The sequence below is a fragment of the Jaculus jaculus genome, chromosome 5, assembly GCF_020740685.1.
Source record: "Jaculus jaculus isolate mJacJac1 chromosome 5, mJacJac1.mat.Y.cur, whole genome shotgun sequence".
Taxonomy (NCBI): Eukaryota; Metazoa; Chordata; class Mammalia; order Rodentia; family Dipodidae; genus Jaculus; species Jaculus jaculus.
In genome coordinates, this window is record NC_059106.1 from 105,367,949 (window position 1) to 105,381,585 (window position 13,637).

The 13,637-nt window shown below is 45.1% G+C and overlaps 1 protein-coding gene across 2 annotated transcripts in view; it reads right to left on the reverse strand.

Moving 5' to 3' along the window:
* Myo1f (myosin IF) overlaps positions 1-13,637 on the reverse strand; it is an 81,433-nt gene that overhangs the window by 32,998 nt on the left and 34,798 nt on the right. For both annotated transcript variants that reach the window (XM_045148926.1, XM_045148927.1), the window contains exons 10-16: positions 12,953-13,149; positions 8,196-8,276; positions 8,000-8,086; positions 6,492-6,578; positions 5,707-5,874; positions 2,352-2,437; positions 215-296 (exon numbers count right to left, since the gene is read on the reverse strand). In XM_045148926.1, the coding sequence (XP_045004861.1) occupies positions 215-296; positions 2,352-2,437; positions 5,707-5,874; positions 6,492-6,578; positions 8,000-8,086; positions 8,196-8,276; positions 12,953-13,149 (788 nt within the window). The remainder of the gene's footprint in view (positions 1-214; positions 297-2,351; positions 2,438-5,706; positions 5,875-6,491; positions 6,579-7,999; positions 8,087-8,195; positions 8,277-12,952; positions 13,150-13,637) is intronic.

Sequence of the window (13,637 nt, forward strand, 5' to 3'; positions counted from 1 at the left end):
AGGAGGCTGGCACAGTGTCTTATACCCAGAGCTGGAAGAAGACTCTACAAGCTCTGGGTATAAGAAGCTGGGCCACCGACAGACACAGACAGAAACCTCAGAGATAGGGGAGAGTCAAACACAGGCACAAGGAGAGAAATAGAATCTGGAGACAGGACAGGGTGTAACCCAACCCTTTCCATCTCTAGCTCCCTTTTGCCTGTCCTAGGCCCACCTTGATTTTGGAGCCAGCAGTACTGGGGCGGCCCTTTTTGTCTACATCCAGCTTCTCAGGAAAGAGCATCCGGAGGAAGGCTCTGGGCAGGAGAGAGGAAAGGTTGGGAGTGTACCTGAGACCTGGGTCAACCTTTTCCAGAAGTAGGGCTACCTCAGATCCATGATACAAAATACAGTTCCCTCTGAATGTAGGCAGGAGGGTGTGGCAGCTGAGCTTGAAAGGGTTGATATATGCCCTTTTGGTTCTTCCATTTATCTGTATTTTTTTTTTTTGCATGTATGTGGTGGGAGAAGAGGGTACATATGCCTGTGGCAGTCAGCAGTCAATGTTAGGTATCTTCCTCAATTGCTTACTCGAGTACTGGGAAATCAAGCCTGGGTCCTTAGGCTTCACAAGCTGTGAAATCATCATTCCAACTCCTAAAATTCTTTTTTTTTCCTTGTTTTTTTGAGGTAGGGTCTCATTCTAGCCCAGTCTGACCTGGAATTCACTATGTAGTCTCAGGGTGGCCTCCAGCTCATGGTGATCCTCCTACCCCTTCCTCCCAAGTGCTGGGATTAAAGGCATGTGCCACTATATCCAGCTCTAAAATTCTTTCTTTTTAAAAGAGAATTATTTATTTGTGTGTTTGTGTGTGCCAGGGCCTCTTGCTGCTGCAGATAAACACCAGATGCTTTGTATCACTTTTTACCTCCAGTTTGTATATGTGACTTGAGAACTAAACCCTGACTGGAAGACTGGAAGTGGCTTTAACCACTAAGCCTCTTTCCCGGCCATCTTTTTTTTTTTTTTTTTTTTTTTTTGAGGTAGGGTCTCACTCTGGTCCAGGCTGACCTGGAATTCACTATGTATTCTCAGGGTGGCCTCAAACTCATGGCAATCCTCCTACTTCTGCCTCTTGAGTGCTGGGATTAAAGGTGTGGGCTACCACACCCAGCCCTTCCCAGCCATCTTTAATACTGCAGTTTTAAAGAGGGCTTTCCCAACAATGACACATCTACCAATGAGCAGAAGCCAACTCCTGCCTTCTGCTTTCAAGACAAATGCAATGTGTCCAAAAAACTTACCTATATTTCTCCCCTCTGGCCATAGTGTCAGGGTCTAGGGATTTGAACTTAGGTGTTTAAGAGTTGCCTGGCAAGTGCTTTATTCACTGAGTCATCTCCCCAGGACCCTTTTCTTTCCTTCCTCTTTTTTTGTGGGGGGGGGGGAGTTTCAAAGCAGGGTCTTGCTCTAGGTCAGGATGACATGAAATTCACTATGTATCACAGGGTGGCCTCGAACTTGCAGCCTCTGCCTCCTGAGTGCTAGAATTAAAGGCGTGTGCCACCATGCTGGGCTGGCCTTCCTCTTTCCCTCCCTTCCTTCTTCCTTTCTTCCTCTATTTATTTTTTCTCCCTTCTTTCTTCCCTCTATCCTTCACTTCTCTTTTCCCTTCCTTCCTCCCTCATCCTCTTTTTCTCTCCTTCCTTCCCTCCCTCCCTCTTTCCCTTCTTTCTTTTATTCTTTCCTTCTTCCTTCCTTCCTTTCTTCCTTCCTTCCTTCCTTCCTTCCTTCCTTCCTTCCTTCCTTCCTTCCTTTCTCTCTCTCTCTTTCTTTCTTTTTCATGAAGGTCAGGCTGGCATCAAACTTGATATGTAGATAAGGATGATGCTCCTGCCTCCACCTCCTGAATGCTGACACTACAAGTGTGCACCATTATGCTTGACTAGTTATTGGGTTTTAAGACAGGGTCTCACTATGTAGCTCAGACTGGCCTCATGTTCAGGATTCTCCTGACTTAGCTTCTCTAGTTCTTGGATTATAGATGTGTGACACTATGCATACTTGGGTCCTTTTTGCTTTTAAAACATCCCCCCTTTTTCTACTTCTTTGAATGCCACAGTTAACTTGAACTTTTTTTTTTTTTCTGTCCTGGGACTGGAATCCAGGGCCTCATGCACTCTAGGAGAGTGTTCAGCACTGAGCTACACCTGAAGTCTTTGGAGTTGTAAGTCAAAACCATATCTTAGTCACACATCCACTTCCACTTAAGTCCATGGCTTGACAGCTCTGTAAAAATTGAAGTGTTACACCATCCTCCATTCCCATGAGGGTGTTCTTCCTTGAGGCCTCCCTGCCCAGGACCACTCACTGTTCACTGGTGTGCATCAGCTCTATCAAATCAGAGAAGAGAACATCTCGGTTCCTCTCACAGAAGCCACTAACATCATAGGAGACCTGGAAGGAAGCATAATGTGAGTGAGGAGGAATTAGAAGTAGAAACTTGGATGTGTGTATGGTAGGGGTCCTATGAGGCCTGCTTGGGGATGAGAAAAATTTATAGCTCAGAATAGTATGTTTGGGGATGCCAGTTGGGTCCAAGCTCTGGGAGATCTGATGTTCAGTCAAATAAGGCCTTCCAGTTGGGGCAGTAACCTGGGATCAGAGATGAGAGGAGTTAAGAGATTATAGCCCAAGATGGGGAAGGTGAGGCTGCAATTTGGATCAGAGGTAGCGAAAGGTGTGAAGTTACAGGCCAATTAGTGGGTAGGGGGCTGCAGCTAGGAGACTCTAGGGGTTTTGAATTAGGTTAGACTGGATATCTGCTCTGAACAAGTGAGGGGGCTGGGAGGCCTGTGTCAGATGGATTGAGGTATTTCATTTTTAAACTTTGTTTGTTTCAGACAGGATCTCATGTAGTTCAGAATGGTCTTGAACTCCATGTGTAGCAGAGGATGAATCTGAACTTTTTTTTTTCTTTTGTGGTAGGGTCTCACTCTGGTCCAGGCTGACCTGGAATTAACTATATAGTGTCAGGGTGGTCTTGAACTCACGGCGATCCTCCTACCTCTGCCTCCCAAGTGCTGGGATAAAAAGCATGTGCCACCATGCCCGGCTGAACTTTTTTTTGTATGTGCCTGTGTGTGGTGTCTGTGAGTGTGTGTGAGCATGTGTGCGCATGCATGTGTGGAGGCCAAGCCAAAGTACCTTCCTAAGCCATTCCACCTTGTCTTTTTTGTTTGTTTTCTCTAGCCCGGCCCACTTTGTCTTTTTTAAAAAATTGTTTTATAGGTCGGACATGGTGGCACACACCTTTAATCCCAGCACTCAGGAGGTTGAGGTAGGAGGATCACCATGAGTTTGATCACCCTGAGGATACAGAATGAAGTCCAGGTCAGCCTGGGCTAGAGTGAGACCCTACCTTGAAAACAAAAAAAACAAAATTGTCTTATATATTCATTTATTTGGGAGAGAAAAAGAGGGAAAGAAGCAGATAGAGAGAAAGAAGGAGCATGCCAGGGCCTCTAGCCATTACAAATGAACTCCAAATGCATGCACTACTTTGTGCATCTGGCTTTACAGGGGTACTGGGGAATCAAACACAGGTCCTTAGACATGGCAGGCAAGCACCTTAACCACTGAGCAATCTCTCCAGTCCTTTATCTTGTTTTTTCTTTAAGTTAACTGTTTCTTTTATTTATATTTATATTTATTTGTGTGTGTGTGTGTGTGTGTGTGTGAGAGAGAGAGAGAGAGAGAGAGAGAGAGAGAGAGAGAGAGAGAGAGAGAGAGAGAGAGGCAAGAGATAGAAAAAGAGAATGGGGTGTGCCAGGGCCTCCAGCCACTGCAAACTCCAGATGCATGTGCCGCCTTGTGCATATGGTTTATGTGGGTGCTGGGAACTTAAACCTGGGTCCTTTGGCTTCACAGGCAAGCACATTACTGCTAAGCAAATTCTCCAGCCCTCCACCTTTTTTTTTTTGAGACAGGGTCTTGAACCAAACCTAGAACTCACCATTTCAGCTAGACTAACTGGCCAGTAAGTACTAGGAATCATCCTGTCTCCATCTCCCCAGCACTAACATTACAGGTGTGTGTCCCCATGCCTGGCTTTTACTTGGGTGCTGGGAATCAGAACTCAGATCCTCATGCTTGTATAGAAAGTACTTTACCAACTTGGACTCTTGATCTTCCTGCCTCCATTTAGCAAGTGCAGGCATTACAGATGTCTGTGGCCACCATACCACACCAGGGCATGGGTTTAGAGCCATGACTATAGATGCCTGAGGGAAGGGACTTTATCCAGGTGGTAAGTTGAGGCTGCTATCTAAAATGACAGTTCTCAGGGCTGGAGAGATGGCTCAGTGGTTAAGACACTTGCCTGCAAATCCTAACAAGCCAAGTTCAATTCCCACATAAGCCAGATGCACAAGGTGGCACATGCTTCTGGAGTTCGTTTGCAGTGGCTTAAGGCCCTGGCATGCCCATTCTCTCTGCTTAGAAATAAATAAAAAATATTTTACAAAATTTTAAAATGGAGGTTCTCCATGGTTCTGCTCCCCGCTTTTGCAATCCTGTCAGGAATATCCATGATCTAGTTCATTTTTAGGGACTGATAGGAGGCAGCATAGGCTGAGGCCCACAGGAATTGTCTGCTGCTCCTGTTGAGGTCACAGAGGCATGGTGGAGGAGTCTTGGGAAGGCAGATGTAACTACTGTACTTAGGGTGAAAGACCAGCATATTACTGTAGACTTGGTAGGGGTGTGTGGGGGGGCACTTTAGACCATTGCTTTTGGTTTGCAACATGCATCTGGTGGTCTTGGGGATTTATTTTTCAAGTTGGGATCAGAGGTGGGTATTGTGTTCAGAAGGTCACAGCTTATATTGAGCAGTGGGATGTCTGCAGGCATAATGAAGGGCCCTGGTAGCCTGTTGCCACAGTTAGTGTGACAGACAGTTCAATTCTATTGTCACGTGATCAGATTAAGACTCAAGTAAGAGATGTGCCTTGAGCTATCTATGAGGCTGTTTCTAGGAAGGACTGATGGAAGGAGGAAAGCCTTCCTCCAGAGTGGGCAGCCTTTCTGTTGGTGAACTATATATAAAGAAATTCCAGGAAAACACAGGCCTTTTTCCCAGATGCCCATGCTGCTTGCCAGTGCGTGCATCTACCCTGTTACTACTATCCTTTGTGGACATGAGATCCCAGCTTTATTAGCATTCCAATGTGGGCTGAAGACCAGTGGCTCTCCAGGAATCTTCCAGGCTTTCATTGCCAGGTTGAGACTGCTGAGGCTTCTGTCCTTGTGGACTGAATAGATACCAGGTTATCAACTTCTCCAGCTTGTAGAGAGCTCATATCATATAAACCAATCTAATAAATTCCCTTATAATACTTGCTCATTCCATGGTTCTGTTTCTCTAGAGAACCATGACTAATACAGGTGGCATCTATGGTACAGGGTGTTCTGTTTTGTCTGTTAGTTAGGCAACCCATGGCCATGACCATAGGCCAGTGCTGGTCTGCAGCCCTGAATGAGGGGAAGTGAGAATTTGTGGGCAAAGTTCTGGGAGTCATGGGAAAGTAGCTAGTTTTAAGTCAGTGGTGGGAGCTCTGCAAGAGAGGCTAGGCCTAGGTAGTCTACAACATGGAGGCCCTTGGGATCTGAAAGGGGGCATACATGGAGCTCTCCACTGGGCACACATGGGTACAGGCACCACTCACTTTCCCTGCATAATGGTGGATGACAAAGCCGGCGCTCCAGCTGTTGAAATGCTCATGCGTGCCCACCGCTGCCTGCAGCTTCTGCAACAGCGTCTGGTCTGCTCCTCCACCGGTGGCATGCATTGTGGCGCACACATCGTCCAGCACACTCATGATGCCTGGGGGGCTCTGAGGGGTGAGCAGAGGCCAGGCTTACCAAAATGGGTCCTGTTCCATCTTGATGGTCAGCACTGACTGAACTGGGTGAGGGGTGGGGAGCAGACTCTCGAATACAAGCACAAAAGTGGTGGAAAGGCACTTAGGTTAAGTTTGTGTGTCTGTTCTGGAAGTGCCCTGAGGTGAAATTACAGACTCCATAGGGGATCCATGCTCTTTCCCTTCCCCACAGTAGAATCACTTAATGGGAAATCTGCCAACATTTTTATTGATTTTGAAGCAGGGTCTCATTCATTGCCCAGGCTGTCCTGAACTCACTTATGTAAACCAAGCTGATCTTGAAGACCTGGCTATATACTTGTCTCAGCCTTCCAAGTGTTGAGATTACAGGCATGCATCACCATCCTTGGTGTGATCTGGCAACTTTGATCCCCCTGACCCAGGATAGCTTGTCTAGGGGAATGTTTATTGAGTGAATAACAGAAGCAGAGCAAGTGGTCAGAAAAATCTATGGATGAGGCTAGCTCAGATGTGTGTCACCTGTTGGAGTATATTAGGCTAGGGTATCCAACATTAGCTAGCCCCTCCATGGGCCAGTTAGACCTTCCCAGAGTCAACACAGTCCTTACCAGTCTGTTTTCGATGAGGTCACACACAACTTTGTTGTTGAAGTACGCTATTGGGGTCCAGCGGATGCCTTCTTGCACATACTCCTCCTGGGGGTGGAAAAGGGTTTAGGGAGTGGAGTGGATGAAGGGGGTATGACCAGTGTGCTCTCCCCTCCCATCTCATCTCTTAGGACTAACAATGAAGCCCATATGAATACATATGGAGGAGCAGGACAGAAGACCCAGGGAATGATGTCTTCATCTCTGGTCCCACAGACCAACTACCAACAGGAGCTAGTGGCCAATATACTCTGCAGTGTGTTTTTATGAAGCCTCTCATGGGTTGCAGCAGAATTCAGGCCCTGCTACCCACTATATAACCCTCTTAGTAAGACTCTATTCTGACTCTTTAAAAAATTTTTTTATTTTTGTTTTTTATGAGGTAGGGTCTCACTCTAGCCCAGACTGACCTGAAATTCACTATGCAATCCTCCTACCTCTGCCTCCCAAGTGCTGGGATTAAAGGCATGTGCTACCACATAAGGCACTTTTTAAAATTTATTTTGAATCATTTCCCAATTCCTTATTAATATTTTTTTGGGTCAGCTTCCAAACAAACCATGTGCCTTAGAATTCTTCAGTCTCTGCATCTAGGGGAGGGGCAAAATCAAATCAGTAGGGATTTTTTTTTCTTTTTGAGGTTCTGGATATGGAATCCAGCATGACAGGCAAGTACTCTACTATGGAACAATATATACCTCCAGTCCCCAGCAAAGGTTATTTATTGTTCATCTTGTTCCCAACTGTTTTCCCCACAGCCCAAACAGTACCTGGCACATAGCAGGCACGCAATAAATGTTTCTTTTTTCTGTTTTCGTTCTTTTTTCTTCCATCCTTTCTCCTTCCCTTTTTCCCAACCCTTCCTCCCTCCTTTCCTTTCTCCTTTTCTTCCTCCTTTTTTCTTGATGGGTTCTCATTAGGCAGCCCAGAATGGCCTGTAACTTGTCATCCTCCTGCCTCAGCTTCTTCAGTGCTGGGATTGGTAGCATGCACTCTTATGCCTCCTTCTCTTTCCCCTATCTCTCTCCCTCCCCCTGTTTTTGAGGTAGGGTTTCACTATAGTCCAGGCTGACCTGGAATTAGTCTCAGAGTGGCCTTGAACTCATGGTGATCCTTCTACCTCTGCCTTCTTTGTGTTGGGATTAAAGGTGTGCGTCAACACACCTGGCTCCCTTCCCTCTTTCTATAGGTGAACAGTTTTACTCCACCACAGGCTCCCACCATCACCACTGAGCACCCCTACCAGGGACCTAAAGCTACAGTTCCATCTGATTTCACACTGGAGTCTCCAAAACCAAGAGCTAAAGCATACCTTTTTTCTTTATAAAATGATTATGTGAGTGAGGTATTTCATTACATGAAGAGAAAGCTGACCAACAGTGAGCACAGAGAGGTGGGGATGGGTGTGTGTATGGACTCTTATGGTTGCACTTGAGTCCTATCTCTGGTTGCTTGGTTGCCCTGCCCACCTGCTCTGCCTTCAGCGTGAGTTCGATAAAGATCTGTTGCAGCTTTTCATTGACAAAGTTGATGCAGAACTGCTCGAAGCCATTTTTCTGCCAAGGAAGGAAAAGGGTTCCTCTGTGAGTGGAGGCTTTTCTGGCCACTGGGCTGTCCCAGAGTAAGAGGCAGGACAGGATGTGAGCTAGGGGCCAGGGGCCAAACCTGGAAGATCTCGAAGCCATAGATGTCTAGCACACCGATATTGTACTCTTCCTGTGGCTTCTGCATAGCGCTGTTGATGGCCTGCGGTGCAGATGGGGATAGTAGGTCAATAGGTATGTGGTCAAACCCAGGCCATGTGCTATCCCCCCCCCTTTTTTTTTTTTGCATGTATGAATGGTATAGTGAGTGTGATATGTGGAGTGTGATGCATGGCATATGTACATGTGCATGCAGGTGTGCATCCCCCATGCACTTGTGTCACTTATACGTAGACACCAGAGGAGAACTGCAGGTATCCTTCTTTTGTCACTTATCCATGTGTTTCCTTGAGATGGCCTCTCTTTCAACCCAGAGATGCTGTTGGTCAGTAAGCCCCAGCAATTCTCTGGTTCTGCATCTGCCTTACTGTGGACTGGAGTTACATACATGGCCATGCCCAGTTTTTTAAAAAAATTAATTTTTTTGCAAGGAGAGAGAGACAAAGAGCAAGCAAGCATGCCAAGGCCTCCTGCCACTACAAAGGAACTCCAGATGCACACACCACTTTGTGCATCTGGTTTTACATGGGCTGGTAGGCTTTGCAAGCAAGTGCCTTAACCACTGAGTAATCTTCCCAGCCTAGCAACAAGCACTCTTAACCACTGAGCCCCAACTCTACATTTTCATGTGTATGTGTATGCATATATGCATATTTATATGTGGGTGCATATGTGTGGGGGGTGGGTGGAGGCTGAGGTTGATGGTGGTGTCTTCCTTGATTCTCTCCATCTTACTTATTTTATTTTTAAAAACTTTTTATTGACAACCTCCATACATACAGACAATAAATCATGATCATAGTTCACACTCTCACTATTCCCCCTCCCAAATGCCCCCTTCCCTGAATCCCTTTTTCTTTCCAACTAGTTTCCTATCCACTTTGATGTCATAATTTCCCACACTCTTACTATACAGGCTTGGATGGGTAGCATCAGTCACTATGAGGGCATGAATGCCGCAATTACTTTGTCCACTTTATTTATTGACATAAGGTTCTCACTGAATCCAGAACTCACTGATTTGGCTACTCTGCCTAGCCAGCTTGATCTGGGACCTGCCTGTATCTGCCTCCTAAACACTGGAATTACAGGTATGTACCATCAGCGTTTACACAGTGCTGGGGATCTGAACTCAGGCCTTCAAGTTTGTGCAGCAAGTGCTTTACTGACTGAACCAGCTCTCCTGCCCTATGCTATTACTCTCTTAATATGTTTTTTAGCCAAGTTCATGTATTCTATTCCCTTTCACTAGATTTTCTCTTGCCTATGTCTAGTTTCCTCACCTCCATCCAAAAGATCCATATGTTGGACATTTGAAGTTCTTGATTCCGGAGTCAATTTGCCACTTAGCCTTTCTGTAACTATTCTCTCATCTCTAAAATGGATTAATAGCTAGAATTACACCAGCAACCTCAGTAGTTGGGAAGTTGAGGCAGGAGGATTGCTATCAGTTTGAGGCATGCCTAAGCTACACATAAAATTCAAGGCAAGCATGGACTAAACGAGTGGGACCCTTAAAAATAAATGAATCTTCTAAATATTTATGCTTATGCCCATATATTAGTACTGCTTTCACTTTTAGTCAGAGATACTTCCCTTTTCAGATGTTAGTGACGACTGGAGAGACTCAAAACTCATAAAATAAATGAAAATAAGTGACTATTGAGTGCTCAGCATTAAATGAATCATCTCTATGACACCCCAGGGTCCATTGTGGAAAAACTGGCTGAAAGAACAGAAGAACCAAAAGATGAGGAGGAGTGCCTTTTAATATTGCTGTTTGGACAGAAAGTGGTCATTGCATTTATGACCTCACATTGGCTATCATTACTTGCACAAGACCTACCATCAAAATTGAAGAGGGACTAGATGGAATGAAGAAAGAGTTTAGTGAAAAGTGGATGGGGAGACAAAAGAAAATAATGGGATGGGATTATGATCAAAATACAATATGTAGGGCTGGAGAGATAGCATAGTGGTTAAAGCATTTGCCTGTAAAGCCAAAGGACCCAGGTTCGATTCTCCAGAACCCACACAAGCCAGATACACAAAAGGTGGCACATGTTTCTGGAGTTTGTTTGCAGCTGCTTAAGGCCCTGGCTTGTCCAATCTCTCTCTCTCTCACCTTTCTCTTTCTCTCTCTCAAATAAATAAATTTATTAAAAATACAATATGTACATATATGAAAATATTCAGGGGCTGGAGAGATGGCTTAGAGGTTAAAGTGCTTGCCTGCAAAGCCAAAGGTTCCAGGTTCAATTCCCAGTACCCATGTAAAGCTAGATTGCACAAAGTGGTGCTTGTGTCTGGAATTCATTTGCAGTGGCCAGAAGCCCTGGTGCACTCTCTGTGTCCCTCTCTACCTCAATAAAATAAATAAATGAATCAACAAATACATAAATAAATCAATAAATACATAAATAAATCAACAAATAAATAAATAAACAACCTGGGCATGGTGATGAACACCTTTAGTCACAGTACTCGGGAGACAGAGGTGGAGAATTGCTGTAAGTTCAAGGTCAACTTGAGACTACATAGTGAATTCCAGGTCAGCCTGGGCTAGAGCAAGATCCTATCTCATGAAACCAAATAAACAAATAAATAAATAAATGAAAGTTGTCAAAAAATTAGAAAACAATAAACAAATGAACACTGAGCATGGTGCTGCATGAGATCAACACTTGAGAAGTGAAGGCAAGAGGATCAGAAGTTCAAGGTCATTCTCATAGATTTCAAAGTCAGCCTGGGCCACATGAAACCCATAAATAAACCCATAAATGAAACCCATAAATAAATAAATAAGTCATAATGGTAAGTATTAAGGGCTAAGTGTATAGCTCCATGAGAGAGTGCTTGTCTAGCATATGCTACTCCTTAGGTTCCATTCCTAGCATCTCAAAATAAATGAGTTCATAAGCTATCTTGAGCATGGGAGTCAAATTTAAACATGCAACTCATTTACATTTCCTATACATTCTATGTGCTATTTTTAGTGTGCCTGTGTTTTGGCTGTAATCCATTTGTGAAGTCAGGGATAGGACTTTCCACTTGTAGTTTCATGTTGGTGCCCAAAAATTGGAAACTTTGTAGTATTTTGGATTTGGGATTTTCAGTGTAGGGATGCTTAACCTGTGCCTGGTGGTGCTGGGGATGGGACCCAAGGTGTCATCCATGTTAACAGGTTATGCTTCCAGTTATTATACGTATTTTTCTGAAGTTTCAAGAATTTGAAGTACATAAAATACAAGCCCTCTCTTACACTTTTCTTCCTTCCTGATAAAGTCTAATGTTTGAATCTGAGGCTAGCCTTGTACTTACCATCTTCCTGCCCCCGTCTCCTGAGTGCTGGGATTACAGGTGTGTGCCACTGTGCCTGACCACTATGATTATCACTGGCATTACATATGGGTGCCACTATGCCTGAACATTGTGCCTGAATACTGTGATTATCACTGGGATTACAGGCTTGTGCCACTATGCCTGACTACTGTGATTATCACTGGCCTTGACACATCATGTTTCCTTTCACCCACATCCTCATCATTTTCCCCCTCTTTCAACCCCCCTCATGTGTGTATGTGTGTGGTGTGTGTGTGCATGTGTGTGTGCAGGCCAGAGAACAACCTCAGATGTCATTTCTCAGGAATGCAGTCTATCTCATTTATAGACAATAGCTCTCATTGGCCTGAAGCTCACTAAATTGGCTAGACTGGCTGGCCAGTAAGTCCCAGGGATCCTCATGTCTCCACCTCCTCAGCACTGGGATTACAGGCATGATCCATCAGGTGTAGCATTTTTGGTGTGTGTATATGATGTATTATAATGTATGCACACGTGTGTGCAAATGCACGCACTCCATGTATACATAGGTGGAAGCCAGAATAGAATGTCACTATCCTCCTTTATCATTCTTCCACTTTGTTTTCTTCAGACAGAGTCCCTCACTGAACCTGGAACTTCTTTTTTTCCAGTTAAACTGGTTGACCAGCTAGCTCCTGTCTCTGTCTCCTTCAGGACTGGTATTACAGGCATGCATGGCCATGCCCAGCTTTTTACATGGCTACTCAGCATAAAATTCAGGTCCTTATGCTTGGAAGGCAAATACTTTTCTGATGGAGCTATCTCCCTGTCCCCCATTTTGTGTCCTTGTCAACCCTCATGGCTCTGAAATACACCCACCCTCTTTACTGCTATTGCCATAATAGAGCCTAGATAGATTCAACAGTCCCATTTCCTATTATCTATTGATTTACTTATTTTGTGTGGATATGCATGTATGTGTGTGAGTGTGGATGTGCATGGACCATGGCACATGTGGAGGCCAGAGGGCTCAGGTGCTGCCCTGTTTGTATCTTGTTCACTAGTTTTCCAGGTTAGCTGGCCCATAAGCTTCCAGGGATTTTCCTGTCTCCATCTCCCAGTTTGCCATCAGAGTGCAGGGATTACAGACACTCACACTACCTTGTCTAAGGATCTGAACTCAAGTATTCAATACTTTTTCAGCAAGTAGTCTATCCACGGAACCATCTCCCCAGACCAACAGTCCCTTCTTCTGGAGGTTGCCCAGGCTGAAAGCTGCTCCTCACCTTTCCATGAATTGATGGTATGGAGTTAACTCTTGTCTTCCCTACTTGGCAGGGCCAACCCCTGGTCCTGGAAGGCACCAAACACCCACCTGGTCCACCAGCCCTCATCCAAAGCATTGATCCCACTTACCTCCACCAGGAAGTCAAAGAGGCGAGCATACAGTCCTTTGGCCAGGGCATCACGAGTATAGGCTGCTTGCTCCACATTAAGGGTCACATCAATGGACTCACTGCGCCCGCCCCAGCGGCTGTCCATCTTGCGGCTGGTCAGCTTCTCCTGCAACCTCTCACTGCTGATGCCCAGCAAGTAGGCTGGAAAGGCCAATACTTCCAATCCAGGACAAAAGGAAGCAGTTGGTCATGCTCTTGCGACACATGCAGGCACCTTTCCTTTTATTTTTGTTATGTGTATGTGTGTGTGGTTTGTGGTTTTATGTGTATGTATTCATGTTCGCATGTCATATGTGTGTGTGTGGGGGGGGGGTGCATGTGTGTGTTAGAAGGGAGAAGGAGAGAGAGCATGCCAGGGCCTCTAGTAGCTGCAAACAAACTCCAAGTGCATGTGATACTTTGTGCATCTGGCTTTAAATGGGTACTGAGGAATTGAACCGGGGTTATTAGGTTTTGCAGGTAAGTGCCTTAACTATTGAGCAATCTCTCCACCTTATTATCTTTTCTTTTCAAGGTAAGGTCTCACTCTAGCCCAGGCTTATCTGGAACTCACTATGTAGTCTCAGGGTGGCCTGGAACTCACAGCAATCCTCTTATCTTTGCCTCCCAAGTGCTGGGATTAAAGGCATGCACCACCATGCCAC